The sequence below is a fragment of the Protopterus annectens genome, chromosome 6.part0, assembly GCF_019279795.1.
Source record: "Protopterus annectens isolate FY-2018-M chromosome 6.part0, PAN1.0, whole genome shotgun sequence".
Taxonomy (NCBI): Eukaryota; Metazoa; Chordata; order Ceratodontiformes; family Protopteridae; genus Protopterus; species Protopterus annectens.
The window spans coordinates 1793185912-1793209645 of NC_056737.1; the positions used below are offsets into that span (position 1 = coordinate 1793185912).

Sequence of the window (23734 nt, forward strand, 5' to 3'; positions counted from 1 at the left end):
ATGGCGTGAGAGACTGTGTCAAAAACTTTGGATAGGTCAAGAAACAAACAGGATATGAGTTAATTGTTATCGCAAGCCTCAGCAATAGTATGAATAAATGATAGGAGGGCAGTATCTGTGCTATGGTTTGGCTGGAAACCATGCTGAGTGGAATTCAGAAGATTATGTACCTTCTTCGATGCATTTTAAAGCTGAGCACATGTTCTTACTTCCTGAGAGTTTTGTAGTGCAATGAGCTTTGACATTTACATACATATGTCCACATATATGCATACACACACATGCATATAGATGTAGGTACACACACACACACATACACGCACATTACATGCACTGATTCATAGGTCTTCCTTGCTGTAGTCTGACATTTGGCATTATGTTCAGTTTCCTTTTGGGTGTCATGCTCAATGTCTTCTCAGTGTGATGGGCAGAGTATTGATCTACAGTGCTTACTACATCAAAAGTAAAAATCGTATTTCTTTCTTCTGTGTATCATGTGGATATGTGATATATGGAATCGTGTTACCCTCCCTCCATTTAGAGTTGTGTGTATTAATATGGGTTGCAGAAAGATAAAGTTGTAAATATGTCTTCATATTTGAAATCACAAGCTAATGCATGCCATAGCTGGGGATCCTGACATTATTTTAGGAAATTTGCTCTAATATTTTATATGGTTAAAGAAATATCATCCCACATTACCACGTACTACTAGTAGTCTCACGCAACAGTTTTTTGAGTTTGTTCCATGATATTTGGTTCCCAGCAATTGTGTACATTTTGCATTTTCTCATGATTGTAGTTAATGCACTTTCAATTTCCTAGCAGGCCCTGTAACTTTTATTTCTAAGTCATACTTAGTTTCCAGGTTAAGTCAATTTAAAGTTTTTCATCAGTTTTTATAACTCCATTCTCTCTAATTCACTAGAATGTGTTGAGTATGTGGAGAAGGAATGCTTCCACACCTGCAGAGATATCACCTCATTGCCTGTGATTGAGATTTTCCCACACAAACTAGGAACATCAGCAATTACATTCCTGTCATTTGAAACTGTTATAGTGGATTAAAGCTGTATTTTTATTTGAAACTAACACTATAGATATAACTTGAAACCAACAAATGTTTGGTAAAGGCAGAAACACAATAGATATTCTGCATTTGTTTCACACTTCTGCAGATGATTTTTATATAATATTAAAAACCACCTCATATGCACACATTGTCAAAAAAAATAAAATATAAAATACATACTTGGTATAGTTTATTTGGCTCACAGTAGATCCCAAAGACTATGGTAGACCTGCATAAGAGAAGCAGCCTGAGGATGTGCATTTTAGTAGAGTGTCTTCATTTGCATGATATACCAGTGTGACCAAGTTAAATAATTGCCGAAAGGGGCTCCGCCCACTCTTTAAATATGCCAGCTGCACGTACTCATAAATTACTATGCAGGTGGCCACTAGTACTAAGCAAACATTCTGTCAATCAAAAGTTATTGGCTACCAGAGAATATTATGGCAAGATTAATTTTGATCAGTCCCATTATAGAGTACAATGCCCCGTTTGGCATGTATCTCACAAGACACCTACAACAATTGGAAAAGCCACAGAAATACCTCACTAAGATGATTACCGACCTCAAACAGATGCCATACGCAGACCATCTCAAAAACCTCCAGCTCTACTCCATCGCATATCGCCTACTCAGAGGTGATCTCTGCCTAACATACAAAGCTATGTCAAACCCAGAGCTGTTGGACATACTACACTTAAAAGAAATCACAATCTCTCCGAACCACACACTCCATGGACCAAAACCTTGTCACCACAATAAACAGAACATGCTGGAGGGATATATTCCTGTCCCAGAGACTTCCCATACTCTGGAACAAACTACCCATTCATGTCAAGCAAAGCTCCTCATTGGCCCTCTTTAAGAAAAATCTTGATGACTGGATGGGAAATAGAAAATTCACCCCTGGGATCACTTCTGCAACAGTGCTTGACAGGGGCACAGGAAAATAATTTTCTTGGGTGGTGAAAGCCAGGGAACTTTTTTGCCTAGGCTTATATAGGCCCTAGGGCCAATAGCCTAGTACCTTCCTATGAACCTAAGTTGGATAAGACAAGCGGAAATCCACAAACAAGACAGGGAATGAGTAAAATGCATAATTGTATTAAACATTCTATGTCTAGTATAGACTGAATTGTACAGCCTGGTGTACACTAACATGTTTTTTTTTTAAATGTTAGTAGGCCACTAAAACTAGACAGTCAAGTCAGCTGATATCTGCAGAATGCAATAATACTGACTTTGGGACAAACTTGAAACAGATGGTTATAACTGAAGCTTGGATTTTAACCTTTAAGTGCAAACATTGACACTGAAGGCTAGAAAACATGCATTATTTTGCTTATTGCATGACTCAAACTCTTCTGGCTGGAAAGCACACTGCAACCCCATTGTGTTGAAACCATTGTGAATGTGCACTTCTTCACACCTGTGATTTTCATCTAGAGGTGGTACTTAGCAGGAACTTTTTCTCCATATCTCAGATTCTAAGAGCTGTGGTTCCTCATCTTACTTACAAATGGAGTTTTTGTCCTGAAACATTGCAGCCAAAATTATTTTCGGATAGGTAATGTAACCATACCATTCCTCTCAGATGGATGTGAGCAGGTAAGGTTGTATTATCCATCTCAGATGAAGGGTGTCAGCCTATATTCACTAATGCTGAAGCTTCTTATCAAACTTATCTGGTATTTAGATAGGATCAAGATTTTACTGTGGAGTAGATGGGTTTTGTCTTGAATATTGTATTTCCCATTCAGACTACATAACATGTTGCCTTCACATCCATGAGAGCTAAACCTACATCTTCAAATGCTTTTATATTGCCGGACACCTTCTTGAGTTTGTGTCAGTTATGCTTATGTATAACTATTTCAAACTCATTTTTATGACTGAAGTCCATTTCTAGAGTGTTTCTGATCCTGTCCTACTTTGTATTTAATCACTAAGTAAGGAAAATGGGCCTACTGTGTTCTCATCACCTACATTTTACTGTAGTCAATGGCACTTGGTTACTGGAAGCCTGTTTCTGTATTCAGCCCTTATGTTATTAACATAATGTGTGCCTCTGTAGTTCTACCACTGAAATGATGAGAAGGCTGGAAACTTGATGTTGTTTCTAGATGGTTTTGGTTTATTGGTCATTGTCCAGCAGTGGAAGGACACTTGTTGGCGTCTGAGAGCTGTAGGTACTACTGGTTTTGAGGACAGTCCCTTTTTTTCCTGTTTTAACAGATTGGAAGATGTTTGATTGATTGGAAACTAAGGCCATTCCTTGGCCAAAAAGGATTATAGACTTGGCCCTGCTTTAACTCAACATTATTACTTGGCAGACCATTTGACTGTGAAAATTCTGCTGATGACAATGGGCAAACAATTTTCCTTTACTGAAGTTGATTGTATGCAGATCTTGATTACATGGTGACAGTTTTGGAATGGGCAAATAATTTTACTTTATTGAAGTTGATTGTATGCAGACCTTGGTTACATGGTGACAGTGTTGGTTCTCCCACTGCTGTATATTTTTTTTATTTTCAGCATAATGTATGATTGAGAAGTCCAGGAAGCTGTTTTTCTATCTCCAGTAGATTTCATATTTATTTTGTTGGGGTGCTAAAACAAGCTTCATTACTGAAGCTGTAAATGATCAGATTTTTTTTTTTTTTGTGGTGATACTGATTTCTTTGGGGCTATTTGGGACCACTTGGTCATTTGATTGTTGTATTATTTTTATTCAAATATCTGTTTTTAGTCTGCATACATCCATTTGTGGCTCTGGCAAATTATCCTAATGTGATTTGGAGTAGTTAAACATTACCACAACTGAATCTTTTGCAGTGTATACCAACCTTTTGCTACAGTCTGGGCTGTAGGATTTTAGTTTGTGCTATTTTAGCAGACTTGTTTATTTTAATATATTAGTTTGTTTTTGGAAGTTTGCTGTCACTGTTGCTTAAAGATATTTTTCTACGTACCCAGTTTTCATATATGTAGTTTGCTGCCTGCAGAGTACGTACTTTTTTGCATATGCCAAAGTGTAATTTATTATGTACCTTCCTTGTTTGAGCACCTCCTTTTGATTTTTAACCCTTTTAGAGCTATTCTTGTTTGCTTCATTGATTTTACTTAAATGTATGTAACTGTGAGTAGCTAAGAGTCATAGGATTGGAATTGGGAGGAGTTCCTTTATCACTGCCATGACTTGGGGTGCTCTCTGTAGTTAGGATTACTTAGTGCTATCAGTGGATGAAGTATCATGGGGACAGCATGTCCCTTCATCTCATGGCAATACATCAAGTGATGGCTTATTATCTGTTATAGACAAAACTGCACCTGACCCTTAGAATACTGCTGAATACTATGTTATCAATTAGGAACAGGCTAGTTATTATATCCAATATATATATATATATATATATATATATATATATATATATATATATATAAAAATAAATATATATATATATATGTATATATATATGTACACACACACACACACACACACACACACACACACGCACACACACACACACACACACACACACACGCGCACACACACACACATACATATAGCTGAGATGATTTTCATCATGGAAAAGTGGCTGGATGAATACTTGGGGCCTTTAGCCTAGATTCCCACAAAGTCTTCATGAAATTCAGAAGTCTGTGCCGGAGCATGCTGGAAGGGCGAGTGAATATTTTTCTGCAAGTCTGGATCTGTTGAGGGTAGAAGTTTGGGTGGGTCCCCTGAATTTGTCATGGGTTCAAGAGTGAAGTGCAGATTCTTCCTTATGTACTGCCTACCAAGTTAACTAAAAGCATTTAGGCAAGAGTTATTTGATCTGCTCAGCAATCTAGTTCATGAATCCCTCAGTTGTTAATTCTGGGATATTTTTATTTCTGGGTTGACGACAAGACTTGTGATATAAAGCTGTGAGGATTATGGATAGATTTGGTTTCACTCAGGTAGTTTCTGTCAGTACCCATAAGCTTGGACATTCACTAGACTTGATCTTATAGCTTGGACTAGAGACCATGGGGCTTGATGGTGGAAACAGTTTATTTTTTCAGAACATCATCAACTTAATTTCAGGGGTATTATTTCATTGATCTGGTGCTCTGGGATTTAGTGGCTGTTTAGTCAAAGATCTTATGTCCAGTGTCCCATCCTGGACCAGTTCTTAGGGTGAATGTAGGTGGCTGAGATGCATTAGTGGTGACACACAATACTTACCCTAGTTAGTTTATATCCTACAACTATGGCATGATGAAAATTACAGCTTGATCATGAACGGAATTCAATGCTTATGCTAGGGAGGAGGCTGGAATGTAGATGCAGTATTTCATATCTTATTGAGGATAAATGTTTTCAGAATTAGCATTGTAATTAGCACCTGATGGCAAACTCTTTAAAGAAGAGCCTACTCATGTCTAGAGAGCTCACCACTGCATTGATCAAAGTGTTGTGATAGACTGTGTAGCCCAGCCTGTCAGACTACCTTTGGAGTTTTTTACCTCTGAAGAGAGTGAAGAAGCATGTTCACCATTCTGTGCACAAAATTTACAATAAATGATAAAATTATTTCCCCTAGGATTCAACAGTTGGACAGTGCTAGGCATCTGAGATGGGTAGTACAATTTACACACTGTGATTTCCGCAATGCTTCTTACCTTTTGTAATTTGGATCCTGGCCATATGAGATTGGTATGGTCATATCAGTTTGCTAGGACCAGTTATTCTTCACAATGTTTGCATTTTATTGAGAACTCATGGATTTCCTTCTGCACTTAAGAAGGCTATAGTTACTGCAATCATCAAGCAGCCATTTCTGGATGCTAATTATCTGGAGAATTACAATTCTGCCTCACACTTTCTATTTACTGGAGGGTTATTCAGATGGTCTGTGTACATTTTGACATCCCTTGGCTTTAAGTCAAATACAGCATGGGGCTACTCTTATTAGAGTAATGACTTTCCTCTTGATGATAACGGATCAATTCAGCTATTCCATCTTGGTCATACTACACCTGATGTTCTTCGTGTTTCACTGTTGCAGTCATCATGTTTGGGTAATCTGCCTGCAGGTAGCCCTCAGCCGGCCTGAATACCAGAGTCTTCGAATTTCTGCGTCGGATGCTGTCGCTTCTTCCATGACGTCAGGTCATCAGGGATATAAAACATGCAGCGGACGCCATTACATCAGTCTTTCTTGCCATGCAGTGCCCAAAGCAGAAGCAGTTAGCAAGTGCCAGTCATCAGTCTCCTGAAATTTTCATTTAAGATTTTCAGACCAGAAGTCTTCAAAAAAGATAAGTACCCCGTTGGGGATCCTTTTTCTTGCTCTAACCAATGTCAGTAAAAGTTAACATTTGTCTTGCCTGTGGAAAGCAAATACCTCATAGAGATTTTCATTCTTACTGCATCCCCTGTTTTGGCCCAGACCATGACGTCCCCGAAATATTCGTCCGGCTATTTTTGCAGCCAATTACTTTCGTACTCAATCTCAGTACTCTGAAATGGCTTCGTTAAACCATCCGACTACCGATCTTCTGAAAGATCATAAGGATAAAGACAGAGACAGACTGCATAGGTCCAAAACTGCTGACAATGCTTCCGTTAAGCTAGTCGCCAGTCCACCGGTACTCAGTGAGGTGCTTTTGCAGCCCCTGATACCTGCTACTTCAGATTCACATGCCTCTACTGAGACTCATTCGGAGTCTGGTATGCCGTGAGATGCTTCTTCAACTATGGAACCTGCGGATGTCTCTACCTTGGATGGGTCTGGAGCCGCTTTGTAGGCACCAGCTTCTGAGGGTGTATTCAGGCCTACAGACATTCATATTAAACAGACGCCATCGTTTCCATCCAGAAGTTCCGAATTCCTCAGGCCAAAAACTCTCACTACGCCTAGAAAATTGATGACCAAACTGCAGACTCAGGCCCATTTGCCTAAAAAAACAAATGCTTAGAATGGCTGAAGACCTTATTACCTTAATTAGGGGAACCCAGCCTTCCCCCTCTAAAAGACCTAGAACTGATTTTCTTTCTGATTCTTCTGATCAGGAGTCTGATATCTCTGCTCAGTCTTACCAGGATTTGCCCTTATCTACTTATGAGGATTCTGATGCAGAGGATTCCATTTCCTCTGCTTCCTCTCCAGAAGATTTTTCTTTTGGCAAAACCTTGCATACTCTTAGGGAGCATTTCCACTGGGAAAGCCAGGATTATTCTGAGTCCAAAAAGAGACTTATTGAATTATTACTCCTGCCTCAGGCCTTTGGCTGTCCCTCCTGTTCTGGACATTGTAGATGATGCTTTCTTGGAATCTAGCCTTACCCCAGACACTTTACCTCCAACACCCAGAAAACCTGACAGGTACTACAGAGTACCTGACTCTCACAAGTTCCTCTTCAAGAATCCTTCTGCGGATCCAGAGACCATTTCACAAGGACCAAAAGGCATTAAGGCTACTGCTGCTAAAAATCCTACCCCTTCTGATAGAGATTCTAGAGCCTTAGACAGATGGGGTAAGAAGGTATACATTTCTGCTACTTTGGCCATTAGGGCTTTAAATTGACAGTTTCATATGTTAAAGTATCAGCAGCATATTATGGGACTACTTAAACAGAAAATGATGTTGATTCCTGACTGTGCTGAACACAAAGACTTGCAAGATTTAATGCATTCTGCCAAACAAGTTGGTAAACATACTTTGCAATGTGGTTTTGACGCTTTAGAAGCATCTTGCAGGGCTGCTGTCATTGGGTCTGTACTTAGAAGGCATGCTTGGCTTAAGGAACAAAACTTGCCAGATCATGTTAAGCTAAATTACTGGATGCTCCCTAAAACCAAGACCGCCTTTTTGGCAACAAAGCAGAAGAAGTCCTCAAAAGGATGGAGGAAAAAGCTAAATCTAGGCAAACTGTTAAAGATTTCCTACAAGTACAGCCTTCCAGATTGAGTAGGCATTGGCCTTCAAAGAACTGGTCCTTTCCAGTCCCTTCCAGGCCTTCTCAGTCCAAACCCAGGAACAGTAGACCACCAAGGCTACAGTCTCAGGCTACACAAAGATCTAAGCAGTTAGGGGCTCCCACTTCCAAAGCGGGGAGTAGTAAGCCAACCCCCTATGGAAAAATGGCACAATGACTTAATCTTAACCCTCCCAAGCCCTGCTCAATTACCTGCTCCCTTAGGAGGAAAGCTTGCCCTTCATGCAAAAAACTGGGAACACATTACCCAGGACAAATGGGTTTTGAACATAGCTTCCCAAGGATACAGATTCCACTTCCACACACTACCAACCCCAAATGGTTGGCCAGACCTACCCCCAAATCAATGGGTGGAGGCCGAACAGCAGGTTCTCTCTTTTCTCAGTATCAGGGCTTTTCAACCTGTCCCAGCAGAACAAATGGGACAAGGTTTTTATTCAAGACTTTTTCTGGTACCCAGAAATGACAATTCCTGGCGTCCTATCCTGGACCTCTCTATTCTCAACACCTTTCTGGTGGTTCCAAAATTCAAAATGCTAACTCTTCAACAGCTTCTTCCTATGCTAGCCAAGGATGCCTGGCTGTCAACCCTAGACTTAAAGTAAGCTTACCTGCGCATCCCAATAAGAGGATCCTGCAGACAATACCTGCATTTCAGGGCAGGCTTCATGCACTTTCAGCTCTTTGCACTTCCTTTTGGCTTATCTACTGCACCCAGCATTTTCACAAAGTGTCTAGCTCCAGCCATTGCATTTTGCAGGCAGAGAAATATTCAAATTTACCCATACTTGGATGATTGTCTGATTCAGGCAGAAAGCCAGGACTTGCTATTACAACACCTGGCATTCGTAAAGAAACTTCTAACCTCACCTAGTACTCTGCCAACAGATTGTATTCCTGGGAGCAAGCTTGAACACACCTTTCCAGATGGCATTCCTCACTCCAGAGAAACAAGTTTATTTGACAACCTACTTCAAACTATTGGTCTCAAAACTCCAGCTATCTGCAAGAAAAATACTGCAAGCTCTGTGGTTCATGGCCTCTTGCATTCTACTAATTCCATATAGCAAGACTGCATATGAGGAAACTCCAATGGTATCTAAAAAGCCTATGGTGACAACATTCTCAGGACCTGGAAAACAATGATTCCTATCATTCCTTGTATAAGGACAGAGTTCCTTTGGTGGGCAGAGGCCTGCTACCACAACAAGGGACTCCTTTCACTCTATCCCCTGCCTCCCAAAACCTAACAGCAGACACATCAGACTATGCATGGGGGGGCTCACGTGGCAGAGCAGTGCATTCAGGGCAAATGAAACCTGAGACAGATGCACCTGCATATCAATCAAAAAGAAATGTTAGCTGTACAGAATGCTCTGACAGCCTTCAAAGACCATACTCTTCCAGGACAACAATTGGTAAAGACGGACAACACCACAGTTATGTGGTACACAAACAACCAGGGGGAAACCCACTTGTACCCTATCTGCAGACTAGCCATGGCTCTGTGGAACACAGCCTTGAGCTACCAAGTACACCTACAAGCAAAATTCCTGCCAGGCAAACTAAATTCACTGGCAGACGACTTAAGCAGAAATCTCATGGACCCACTTGAATGGAAACCAGAACCCAAAATATTCAACCTCTTGAGGAACAAATGGGGAACTCCAGAGATAGACCTGTTTGCCTCCCCTCAGAACTTCCACTTGAACAAATTCTGCACAAGAATTCCACACAGTCAAGCTTGGAAAGTGGATGCCCTGCCCTTTACCTGGAAAGCCGTTCAGTTTATGCCTTTCCCCCTCTGCCTCTCCTCTCAAAGGTTCTACTAAAGATTAAACAGGACATACCAAGGACAATACTGATTGCACCAGACTGGCCACACCAGCACTGGTACCCACTCTTGCACAGTATGACACTGCTACAACCATGGCACCTGCCTCAGACCCCTTCCCTGGTTTCCCAGGAGATGGGCCAGACTCTGCACCCTCAGCTTCAAACCCTGAACCTTGCAGCCTGGCTAATTCCTTGAGCTCCCCTCCAGCATCCCTAAGTAAGCAAGTGTTGAATGTCATTCTGGAGGCAAGGAGGCCTAGTACTAGAAAATCCTATGCTGAAAAGTGGAAAAGATACTGTTCCTGGAGCCAGGCTCAGGGGATGGGCACAACGGTGCCCAGCTTACCTCATATTCTAGAGTACTTAACAGAAATGCTCCACAAGGGCCTATCCTTCTCATCAATTAAAATTCATACCTCTGCCATTTCAGCACATTGTAATACTGAGCCACCTCTCTTTTCTCACCCCTTGCTAAAACAATTCCTTAGAGAGGCCAAAAATGTAAGAACCCCCCCCCCCCAGGAGAGCTCCCACTCCAGCCTGGGACCTTAACTTTGTATTGGAAAAGCTCACTCTTCCCCTTTTTGAGCCAGCTGCTACAGCAGAGTTGAAATTCCTTTCTTGGAAAACAGCCTTCCTTCTAGCCATCACTTCAGCAAGAAGAGTGAATTATAGGCCCTCATGGCAGTGGAACCCTTCATTATCTTCCATGTGGACGGGGTTTCCCTCAGGACTAATCCTTCCTTTATGCCCAAGGTGGTGTATAGTGTAGCCCTAAATCAGTCCATTTATTTGCCTACTTTTTCCCCTAATCCACAAAGCAAAGGGGAATGAATACTGCACTCTCTGGATGTGCACAGACAACTTAGATTCTATTTGGACAGGACTAAGCCTCTCAGAAAATCTGAACAGCTGCTAGTTGGCTTTGCTGCAGGGGCAGAGGGGAAGGCCATTTCAAAGCAAACAATTTCCAAATGGATAGCCCATTGTATTCATTTCCGCTACAAGAACCATGGAAAACCTACCCCACAGGGGATAAGATCACATTCCACCAGGGCTGCATCTACCTGTGTGGCATTTCTCAGAGGAGTCTCTACCAGGGACATTCTAGAAGCTGCTACCTGGAGCTCTCTACATACCTTCGCCAAGCATTACCACATGCCTATCTTTTCTAAATCCAGAGCTGGATTTGCCACTGCAGTCTTGCAGGGCTTAATAGCTGGCCCTAATGCTCTTTAACATCCTCCTCCCTTCCTTAGCTTTGGGAATCAACCCAAATGTGATGACTGCAACAGTGAAACACAAAGAACATAGTACAGTTGTGTACACTTACCATAAATGTAGATGTTCGAGTGTATTCACTGTTGCAGTCCTGGTTACCCTCTTTCCAGCCCCCTGACTTCACTTGGCTCTACCTTTCCTTCTTGTTTGGTATATTTATTTCTTCTTCTGTATTTGCTTTTTGATGGGTGTGTATCATACCATATTATTGCTTCCTATTGTGGGGGTACCTGACATCTGGGGCAAGAAAAACTGATGTAATGGCATCAGTTGCATGTTTTATAGCCCTAACAACCTGATGTCATGGAAGAAGTGACAGCATCTGACATAGAAATCCGAAGACACTGGTATTCAGGCCGACTGAGGGCTGCCTCAGGCAGATAACCCAAATGTGATGACTGCAACAGTGAATACACTCGAACATCTACATTTATGGGAAGTGTACACAGCTGTACTTTTTTGACTTTTGACCTGGTGGACCAATTCTCCTACACCCATTCAAAGGTAGAGCTACTACTGTTGTATATAATTTTGTATGGATGTTAGACTGATGACACTTGCCACTGTTTGTTAGAATGCATTGCCTGTTTAGTTGTTACCTTTGAAGCTCTATAACTCTGTGTGGATTTTGGACTGATATGTTCTGCCATTGTCTGTTCGAATGTTACCTTTTTGCTTTCTTTGTTCATTTTTATATTTGTACCTATATATCACTATTTGACTTTACTTATTTATTTATGTATTTATTTCTTCACTTTTGTTTATTTATTGCTATTCCCATGCTGAACCTGGAAATATCCCATCTTGATCACTGCTCTACCCTGTCAATAAATGAATAGGAATGTACTAATAATTAAATAAATAACTGATAGTGCAGCTTCAGATAGGTTTTCTGCGTACCTTTCTGGATGCACTCGCTGATTAGTGTTTGGTTATATTTCATCAGCTTCATGTGCACTGGAATGCAGTGTGTCCTGGAATTCAGCACTGGTCCTCTGTCGATTACCATTTACATGTTTTTTTCTCAGGGAGGTGATTTTAAGGAGAGGTATTCTTTATTACACTTTTTCTGATGGTATTTATTCACTTGACCCTTTCTTTATCTCTAGAGAGAGTGCCTGATTTTCCATTTTGAAGAGTTGCTTGGGTTTAGTACGGTGTTGAATGTCAGTCCTGTTGGTGCATGCTGTAATATATCCAACCCATCTATCTCTGCTCTTCCTATTAATTGCCTAATGGGGGAAATCAGTTGGAATTTGTATCCTGAATCTGAACTGTGGTTTCTGTTGGTGACAAACTGAGAGTAAAAGACCAAATCTCAGTTATTAACAATTTATGTATTTCCCCTGTTAAGAACTTAGACTACTTAGACACTATATTGCATCTCTGGACCTTTGAATGAAGGATTCATTATCTGGTTCTGCACTACTCAGATATGTTATGACTCATGCACTCAGAACCTATACTGGCTACCAGTCACAGACAGATATGTTTTTAAGATTCTTCTATAAACCATCTGAACCCTTCATGAGCTTGATTCTAGGTTGTTAGAACGAGGTACTGTATCCTTATATCTACAGTAAGTTGTTAAATAAGGGGCTAGCTTCCATTTCTGAGGATATAGCCTGAGACATTGGGCCAGCCTTGTTTTAGCTACCTTGGTTCATTCCTTTGGAGTCAGCTAGCTTCCTGGATTTGGGTGTGTGAGGTAGAAAATCCTTCTTTAGGATGATCTTACTCTTAACAGTACAGTAGTCCTGAATGGCTTGGCTCCTCTTCATATTTTTAGATTTTTAAAGGTTTTATAGTGTTTTAAAGATGGTTTTAATTTGCTGTGCTAATCTTAATGATATTGATGATATATTCTGTTCTGCTCTGTAAACTATTTTGTATGTAAAGTTCCTAGGCTAAACATTAAAAGATCTTTAAATAAATAAAAACATGTTTATTCTAGACTTCTTCCATGTTTTATTTTTTTGACCCTGAATTTATAATGCCTGTAAGAAATTGTAGCACTAATTCAAGTCAACCTTCTCCACATATTGCTTCACTGTATTTTTTTTTTAAGTTCTGTAAGTATGAGTGAAGTACATTAATGTAAGCACACTGATATAATAAAACAGTTGTAACAGCGATATTGTTGTTCCATGCAATGACATATGTGATCCTATAGTTATAAATTACTTAATTTATTTAACACAACTTGAACATTTTTGTGTGGCCACTAAAAAGTTCTGTTAAATTCTGCACAACAGTTTGCTTTATATATTCTATAATGGAGCAAAAAAACAAAACAAAAAGAAAGCATTTTTAAAGATGTAAAAAAATAAATTCTGTTAAATTGTAATACATTCTTAATCTTGATTGTCTTCTGTTTTTTTTTTAGGTTGGTAGCATGACATCCACTTCCCCTTCTACAGACATCTTTGACATGGTCCCATTTACTCCATCGTCCCCCGTATTACCAGCTACCAACGGCACACAGCCTCCTCCCATACCAAGCAGATCTACAGACCCAAGTAAGGGAACTGGATGCAAATGTTATGCTGTGCTGATTTAAATGAGATTTACTTTGTTTTTCTTTAAAGTACAGCTGCTGGCATTTTTAGAGCACTGTTTCAGGTGATAATAATGCACACTGCTTTTTTCAGCAAAATGTTATATTAATATTTACTGTTACATGTTCTTAAACCACTTGTTAAAGTATGGCTTTCAGCTTGAGTAGATGAGAATCTCAAATGATGTTGGTAACAACCTAGAAAGACCTCATACATTCATTCATTGTATGCACAGCCACCGTGTCATGCTATATCAAAGAAGATGGAAAAGGGGTGTGATTTCATGAAGACATACCATGGCATTCCCAGTCCATTATGGCAAATTGTGAAAGCCACCAAGTCTCTGAAGTTACTTTACCCCTTTATCCATGATGAGCAATTTCAGAGGTGATTATATATATTTTGGGGGTGCAGGCTATCATCCCCTGCATAAGGGGGTGGGTGAGGCAAAGGTCCCCTTTGAAGCACTTAAAAAAACTATACACAGAAAATCTCTGCTTTGTCACAGTCCAAATCACATTACTATGAATCACAAATTTTATGTTTGCAATAATAATATTTAACAAAGAAATGTGTTTAGTTTTAGGTAGTCTAACTTTGGCCAAATAACTTTAAAGAAGAGGAATAGTCCAAAATAGGAGACTGAAAAACTGTGACAAAAATCAAACTGTCATGACTGAGGGAATAATCCTTTGTCTAAAACAGCTCAATCAAATACAAGCTTTGTCAGTGCAGAGTGTTGGTTTGCACAGCACTGAAGCATACATATATACTTATTTCAGGCATGTGCAATAATTCCCCTTCTAGTCTGACAACATATCATAACAGTCATTTCCATAATTGTTCAAATTTTAAAAAAATCTAAACTTTTGCTGCTTGCGTTAATATAATTTGATAGTCTATTATGTGTCAGCTATTCTAATAGGGAACCGATTAGTACATCTATCATTCCTATATGGTCTTCTGCACTGGTTGTCTGATTATTCATTACTTCTCATTGATAACACCAAACATTCCTGGAGGTAGTTGTCTCTAAATGCCCAATGTACCCGAATGAGGTAGTCGCTTAAATAACTGTATGAGACACTGCGCAGCTTTAGATATTTTAGCCATTCATAATAACTTAATTTTTCCTATCCAGGGATGCCCTTGGTATATTTCTGCTGCACTCATTCCAGTTTACTCGTTACTTGTTTTTTATAGTTTTCATATTGTTATTCCATACTACAGTTTGGATCGAATGTAACTTAACAAACAATGATTTCATTATTTATGATTCCCTAAGCTTTACTAATCTTGTACACAGCCTATAGTTTTATAACCATCATCAAACAATTGGTTGATATGATTAGAAAAACTCAAAGCTGTATCTACCAGTACATCCAGGTCCTTAAATGAGTCTATAGTTTTAATCACTGTGTGCTGTATTAAGTATTCACCTTTCAATCTAGGTCTACCATATCTCATATGCTTAGTTTTTGATGTATGTATCGGCATATTAGTCTTCTGTGCCCATATGGTCAATTTAATCACTCTGTTTTGCAAACATGCTCTATCTGTAATAGATCACATCATTTTACCCATTTTCAGGTCATCTGCATATAGACTGCAGAATACCTCAGATAAAAAAAGATCTTAAAATATAAGCTCTAAACAAGTATGGGCCCAGGACAGAGTCCTGTGGGACACCCTGATGGTAACCTAAAATTTCATGTTTCCACTTGCTGTATTATGCTTGCCATGTCATTTTATAAGCCATGCAGCTATCCATCTTATCAAGATTACATCAGTACCTATTTTTTTAATTTGTTGATCAGTGTTTTTTGTATGGCCCTATGAAAGGCTGACGTTTTTTATTTATCGCTGTTATTATGTTACTGTAGAAAATCATGTTACAGGTGGTTATAGATCTGTTTTAAACATATGCATGCTGATATATGATTTCTAGTCTAAGCTTTTTCGGTTCTGATGATGATTTGTTCAAAATAACATTCTCCTTTGTTTTTCCACAATAAGAAAGTAAAAGTATGTGCCTGTACAACTGCGGATTTGTTCTATTTCCCTTTCCCTTACAGATGGGTTTAATAAGTGCATGTTTGCAGCCTTAAGGAATCTTACACTGCTTAAGTGAGCCAGGGGAATCAAACATGTACTGGTACTGGTAGGTTCATGCAGAAGTGTTCTCAGGGCATTATTACTAATTCTGTCTCCTCCTTATGCTTTGGTTGGGTCCACAATGCATAGTTTTTTTCCATTATAATCTAAATTAATTTCAATATCTGAAGTTACCTGGATGTTAAGACAGCTTTTTATCCCCTTTGTGGAACCAAACTGTTTTGTAGCAACATTTTGTAAATGTATCCATAATCTGTTGGATTTGAGAATAAGTTTTAGAATCTACACACAGTTTATCAGTTTGCATATCATTTCTCCTACCGCATATCTATAAAGTGGTTTCCTGTTATGCTCAATATCTTTATATACATTTTCTTCATTTTTTTTCTTGATCCTGTCTCATGTTATGTTTCATTTGTTTGTCCAGGTTGTATATTTCAGCTTTCAGAGTTATAGTTTAACTTTCAGTTTTATTATATTTATTATCTTTCATCTTACTTAAAGTTCAAGTGAAACTGTTTCTTAACATTTCTTTTTGCTATTCTGAAATATGTATTTTTTTACTTTATAGATGTATAGGTATATATTACACTAATGACCACTAGTCCTTAATTAGCCTAGCTAAGTGACCAACCCAATTGTGTCTCTATATATCATAGGTGCTTATTGAAAAGGGGGTATGTAAATTAGGATGTTTCTAAAAGCCACATAGAGGTGTGTTAGTTTGTGCTTAGTTACTGTCTGCCTCTGACTATCACAGACATGGGGACCAGACCTGGGGTGAATTTCTGATTTCCCATTCATTTTTCAAGGTTAAGATTAAATATGGTTAGTGATGGTCTCTACTCTACAAGGATGGGGAGCCTATACCAGGGCATGGGGATCCTTTGAGACATGCACTTGCCTTCCCAGCATATCCTATTTATGTCACACACAAAATTTAAATCCTTGGATGTAGTGGTTCTGATGCTGTTTGTTTTGTTGATATGTGAAAGGTCCATCACAGCTGGATCCAAGGATGCCTTGTATGCCAGAAATAGATTCTGTCTCAGTAATCTGTAGTAGACCAAGTAGAGAGATAAAGATTTAAGGTAATCCATATATGACAATGTGTTTATGCTCTGGATTCTCCTGGGTTGAAACCTTGGTGAGCATTCCAATTGATGCATATATCTGGTCAATTACATGCCAAAGGGGGCATTATATTCAGTTATGGATCTGATAAGGGTCAAATAAAGTGGCAGCATGACTTCCTTTGACCTGGATGCCATGCCTGTACATATAAGTTAAGTGACATGGAGTGATTTTCTCACTACCTTGGCCACATGTTGGTCAAAGGCCAGATTATAGTCTACGTATGATCCCAGAACCCTGACTACCAGGTCAACTCTTTGGGGTTTCTTATTGCTGGAGTAATTAGCCTGGGTGGGCATTTTCCCAAAAGGCACTGTAATGCATTTATTGGCACTGAGCTTTAGTCTGTGAATTTGACACCAGACATTGTATGTGTTTTTCCCTCTTTTAACATGTTTCTGTCATTGAGGGGGGGATCTGTGATTGTTCCCAGTTTGCAGTCATCTGTGAAACTGGTCAGCCAAAGGCCCTTGACATTAGCCTTTATGTCTGAGAAGTAGATGCCAAGAGTGGCCCCAGCATGGAGCTCTGAGGTACTGCAGTGGTAAGTGGTCTCTTAATGTAGATGGTCTCACCAATCATGACTTCTTGTGTCCTGTCTGAGCCAGCTGGCAATCCAGTGAGATATGTAGGGGTTTATCCCCAGTTGAGTGTGTCAACTATACCCAAGTGCGGTATTGAATGCTCAATGCTGGTAGGTGTTATGCACCATTTTCTCCTCATCCTCTTCCTTGGTGACCTTCTCAAAGAAGTCCATCAGGTTTAGAAGGCATAACCTTCATTTGACAAAGGCAGTATAGGTTGGGTTCAAAGTCTGAAGGTTGACGATCTCTTTGTTGATAATTACCATGATTCATTCCATTGTAGTGGGTAGCCATGTTTTCTGTAGTCTGAAGCAGAGTTGTTGCTGTAACTGAATCATGGAATAGTACTTGCTCTCATATGAAAGACTATTTTAAATATGGGAGACTAAGGCACAACAGCGGATTGGGAGGGGTTGATCTATGAATTCATAATACAATTCCATCTTGTATTATAATGAAGGCTGTTACTATTGCCATTCAAATTGCAAGGACAACAATATTAGTACTTGACTTGTCCTAAGTTACTGCATGAAAAGTGTGGTTAGTGTACCCCAATGGGAACATTTACTCACTTCAGAAAATTGGCTTGATTGTAAACATAGTCTTATACTACTGTGTGATTTTAACTGTCATGGTATCCAATGGGAAGATATGCCTACGAACACTGTCTTTGAAAAAAATAGGCAAAACCAGAGGTAAAAACACTTGATATAGCTGCAAATGCTATACCTAATAAAGTAAACTCTTTAAAGGTCTTGAGTATGTCTGATTATAACTTGAAATCATTTGTTATAGATTTGAGAACCAAAAAGAAACAAAATTTAAACCCAGACTAACTGTGGCTCAAATTGATTATTATTATTTAACCTCACAAATGGCTAATACAAAAAGGGTACTATTTTACTTTAACCTCAAAATATCTACAAGTATATTCAATACTTGAAAATATGTTGTGTACTTGTGTTAAAACTTCCTTGCATTGCAGACATGGTAAAACTTAATTTTCTCTGTGGTGGAATAGAGCCATAACGGAGTTATAAAAGAAAAAAAATAGAAGTTGTAAGACCTAAACAAAAATACTGCCAGTATGGAACTAACAGAAGTAATCAAAGCAACTAAGATTTGTTATGAAAATGATTTGATCAGTAGTCTTTCAAATAAAAAATAATTTTATAAATATATTAATTCATTTAATAATAAGATAACATCAGTTTATTGAATTATTATTAATGGCAATGTTATGCAAAATACCACATTATTGCTATTTAATTTAATAAATTATTTTTAAATGTTAAATAAGATGTTTGTTACTGTAAAGTTCATACTATTCAAATCCCTATTTCATGATGTTGCCAGCTATAACTGAGAATTCTGTATGCATGGCTCATAATAAAATTAAGAAACCTACAAAAATGACATTATCTCAAATTTACAAATAGCGTCCAGTAAACTGTTGGCTAAATGGGTTGTTCCAAATATTTGGAAACTATCATTTAGAACTTCAGTCCATAAAAAAAGATACAGAATATTTAATTGCTAACTACAGACCAATACGCTTCATAATACTTCAAAACATGCTTGTTAGATCTGATGGATAGTACTGGTAACAGCGTAGCAATAACTGATATAGAGCACCATGGTTTTATAAAGGGAAAAATCAACTTTGCATAACCTGGTGAGTCTCTAAGAAAAGCTAAATATGGTTTTAGACGTAGGACTTTCAGTAGGTGTACATTTCTTGGGCCTAGCTAAAGCTTTTGTCTGCCTTCTGTATTGGACCATTTATAAAACTTTAATTGAAAACAGTGTGAGTATCTACAAACTGACTGATAAACTATAGTGTGTTACTATCCAAAATAAGCATTCAGACTATTTGCCAGTTAAATCTGATATTTCACAGAGATCTGTGTTGAGACCAGTGTTATGCAATACTTTATTTTCCAGTATCCATAGGAACACAAAATTTTGGATACACAAATATAGAGATGACTAATCACTGAGTAAGTGGATACTTGAAAATGGCCTTATATTCAGGTTGAGTAAGTGTAATACTTTGTAATTTTTGAATACATCTCCACGATATACAATATATTTAACAACTTTACCATGTAAGGATGTTAAGGAATATAAAGAATTGGGTATCATCATAACATCTAATATGGCCTTCAAATCACACACCAAAGCAAATTAATATGAAGGCCATACAATATATGGGTTAACTCTCAAGAAATCTTCACACTTGAAATGAGAACTGCCTGGTCCTGATAGTTAAGACTTATATTAGACCAATACTTGAGTACAAAAACTACTTTTTAGACATACACTTAAGGAAAACAGAAGATTCCTGAATTTTAAAAAAATTACAAAAAGAATTGTGATGTTAAGGAGTATGGATTATGTAGCCAGATGTAAATGTCTGAATTTATTTTTGATTTTTATAGATACTTAAGTGGCAAATTAATTTTGGCTTATAAAATATGTTATGATGCTAGTTTACAATCTATGTTCAGTGTTGATATATATATAAACTTCTTAAACACAGAGACATAAGAATATGAATTTTGTGGAAAAAAATTGTAACTCCAAGATACGGCATTCCTGTATAATTATTATCATAGTACTTTGGAAGACTATTACCATCTGGGTTAAACAGTCTGAAACTATTGAAGCTTTTTGAAAAAAATACATAAATTGATTGGAGAATATGTTTTTGTACCAGTTATCGATGAATCAGTGTTCCTCTGTGCCCCTTTGGCCTGAACGCTGTATTTGATTTTGTGAATTTATTTTCTGCAAAGTAACCAGAATGCAGAGCATTCAGTTACTCAGTCAATCGATATATCCAAAAATAATTGCAGCAATATCCAGGTGAAAGATAACAAAAGTAAGATGGAAAAGGATAACATTCCATGTAAGGTATGCATTGCATATGGTGTAATAAAGCAGATGATTCTAAATCATTGCCTACCAATGGGTTGGTTAACCATTTCTGGAAGAAAACTATAAATGTGTGACTCACCTCAGTGACAGACCTATTGTACAGTGAGTCTGTATGTTATATTGCAAGAAATTAGTGGTAAAAAGAAAACCTTGTAATAATTTGTGCATCTGTGACTATGAAGATGCATTAAAGTGATCATTCCATAGTAGACAAATGTTTACTACAGTATGATAGATGGCTGTTTATTACAGCGTGGCATCTGTGTTATTATGCTGTGTGTCAAATGCAAAAAACTTACTACAAATTTATTTGTAATGCATGGAGTGCCACGCTTATTTTCTGAAATCAAGAAAAATATGAACTTGTTAATTGCTTCCCTAGTCCCACACCCAAGCTTATGTGCCATTAAGAAGCATTTAAGCACCCCTAAGCACTGTTAAGTTTGAGTATTGCACTAGGGAAAGCACTTAACTAGTTTATCTTTTTCCTGATTTCGGAACATAGTTGTGGCATTCCATGCACTACAAATAAATTCCTAGTAAAAAATGCATTTTAGAATAATAAAGGCTTTACAAGATGAGGGTATAATTATAACAAATCAAAATGATAAAAAAAATTGCTCTTGCTCTTCAACTATCTTTTTCATATGGAAATGCATCCTCCTGACCCATGTGTGAATAGATCTTGAAGTTGAACTTTTTTTTTTAATTTTATTTTTGGCATTCAAAACTCGCTACATTTCTACTGTTTTACAATTAGTTTTATTCTTTGACTGTTTTGCTTCCATATAGTCTCTTATTAATCATCTGTACATTGAATTAGATTTAATTTTTGCAGAATTATCTTAATAACCCCAGGATCACTGCACATCAGCCATATTAAAACTAGATATGAAGCAACAATTTCCTTAGGAAAACAAATAATGTGCAGTACATTCCATTCCTTGGTAGGTGTTTTATGAACTGCAGCTACCATTCCTCAATAGACTTTGTATATAATTTCCTTACTAATATTGTTTATGGTAAATTTAGGTCCACAGGCACTATTATTTTTACATTCCGTGTTTCATGAAAGAAATATATGAATTACTGTAGGTCATCAGCAGTTGACGTTGATGGTCTATACACTCCAACAACTATTATCTTTTCCAGGGCTGTCTTTATTATCACAGTTTCAGTCCACAGTATTGGTGTTATTTTCTAACATGAAATAATCACAGGTGTCATAATATTTAATCCCCATCATAACACCTCCATCTGATCGTTTGTTAGAATAGCTGTTACATTAAAAATATTTATAGGTTGAAAAAAAACTGCTTTCCAGACATTGATCTTTAACCATTTTTCAAAAACAGTAACAACAATTGTGTGGGACTGTAACAGATTTTCCAATAAAAACTTGATTACTAATGTTCCTAGCATTAGCAACCATCACAGATACATCAAATGTTACTATCTGTGAACTGTTAAATTACTGACCTGGCACAATTCCTGTCTTGTATTAATCAAATATTGCAATATATCTGCTGCAAAAATTCTCTTCCTTTGCCTAACAAGTGGACTCCATCCTTTCTAAGTACATGTACGACCAGAATTCGACTTGGATACTCTTCACATTTCTTCTTTTTAAAATGGGCAAAATTCTTTTTATTCATGATGATCTGACACTCCTTCTATATGTGATTTGTGAAAAATACATCCTAACACCTGTACAAGCTATGCTAACTAAGAAGGCTGCAAGTTCCCTATTAACAGTCAGAGAGCCCTTGAAGATGAGATCACTTGTGCCAATGTGAATAAAAACAGCTGAAAAAGTGATGCCATTTTCTATAGACTGAACATTTTCTGATTGAACAATGTTATCATTCCTGTAAATCCATGTATAACATAACAAAGCGGTGTCATTTTTTAGTATTATGCTGTCTGCATTTTAGTCATTAATGATTTTATTTTTCTCCCTAGCTATTTCATGTGAACATCTTTCAGTCTTTCTTTCTTTTGCATGTTCTGAATCCTCAGATTATTGAATATTAAATTACGTACAGTGAGCCAACTTTGTACAAGAGGAAGCAAATGATAGTGTTGTTTTTCTGACTTACCTTACCACTTGTGCCAGTCAGGCTAAAATGCTGCATGTCCTTTGCACAGTAACTTCTGCTCACTGTCACTCATAGTTCTACATCATTATAATAGTAAAAATCAGAGGTAAAAAATACAATATAAATCAAAATAAATCTTCTCTTTCCAAGCAGTTGCACAATAATTTACCAACCATCACTGGATTTTTTTTAGATAAGCTGTGGAGTGCCCTGTCTACAGTCTGTTTGAATTTATAACTGACTAAGCTGCTTGAGAAGGTGAGAGTTTGCCTATCTGCAGTCTATCCCTTTCTTCCAACAAACAGTTAAAAATCAGAGGTAAAAATAAAATATAAATTGGAATAAATATTCCTGTCTAGAAACAGAAAAATCAGAGGTAAAAAATAAAATAAAAATAAAAAAAAAATCTTGCCGTTCCAGGCAGTTTCACATTAAATCATAAACCAGTACTGGATGGTTTCATATAAGCTCTAGTAATGTTGTTTTAGGGTGTAATCAGTCATTGGGATTAAAGTGATTGGAGAAGATGTCATGGTTAATAACATTACATGCCAGATATTTTTAGTCATGGAAATTAAACTGATATATTCCCTTTACTTATATTTGGCTAGTACCTTTCAGTATTATGTACCAGAGAGGTGTGCTTGGCAAAGAATGAAAGAACAGCAGTAATGCTGCAGCTGCACTGTGATGTAATGGAGTCATGGGATGCTAATGGGTGTAGGAGATCGTTTGAGAACAAAACCATCATGTGTACTGACATTTCAGTCATGCAAAATAAACTGAAATATTCCTCTTGCCTTTATTTGGCAATTACTGCTACTTACTTTTGAGTATAAGAGAATAGCATTTCGCAGAGAATCAGTAATCTAAATATTGTTTGTTGCTTTCCATTTATTATTTCTTCTTTATGCAATACGTAATTTTTTACTATTCTAATGGACTACAAAACACATCACTGTAATGATGGTCTTACATTGCACTTATTGACTATGGCATTATTTGTCCCCACCAGCAGTTAATGCTACTGTTCAGGTAGTCTGTAGATACAGATGCCTTCACTATCATGCATCATAAGAGTCTGTTTTTCTGCTTTTTATTTCTTGGAATACTTGACATATATA

At 37.7% G+C, this 23734-nt stretch overlaps 1 protein-coding gene across 3 annotated transcripts in view; it reads left to right on the forward strand.

Moving 5' to 3' along the window:
• Positions 1-23734, forward strand: part of GULP1 (GULP PTB domain containing engulfment adaptor 1) — a 4195041-nt gene that overhangs the window by 3816339 nt on the left and 354968 nt on the right. For all 3 annotated transcript variants that reach the window (XM_044075155.1, XM_044075158.1, XM_044075157.1), the window contains exon 17: positions 13567-13699. In XM_044075155.1, the coding sequence (XP_043931090.1) occupies positions 13567-13699 (133 nt within the window). The remainder of the gene's footprint in view (positions 1-13566; positions 13700-23734) is intronic.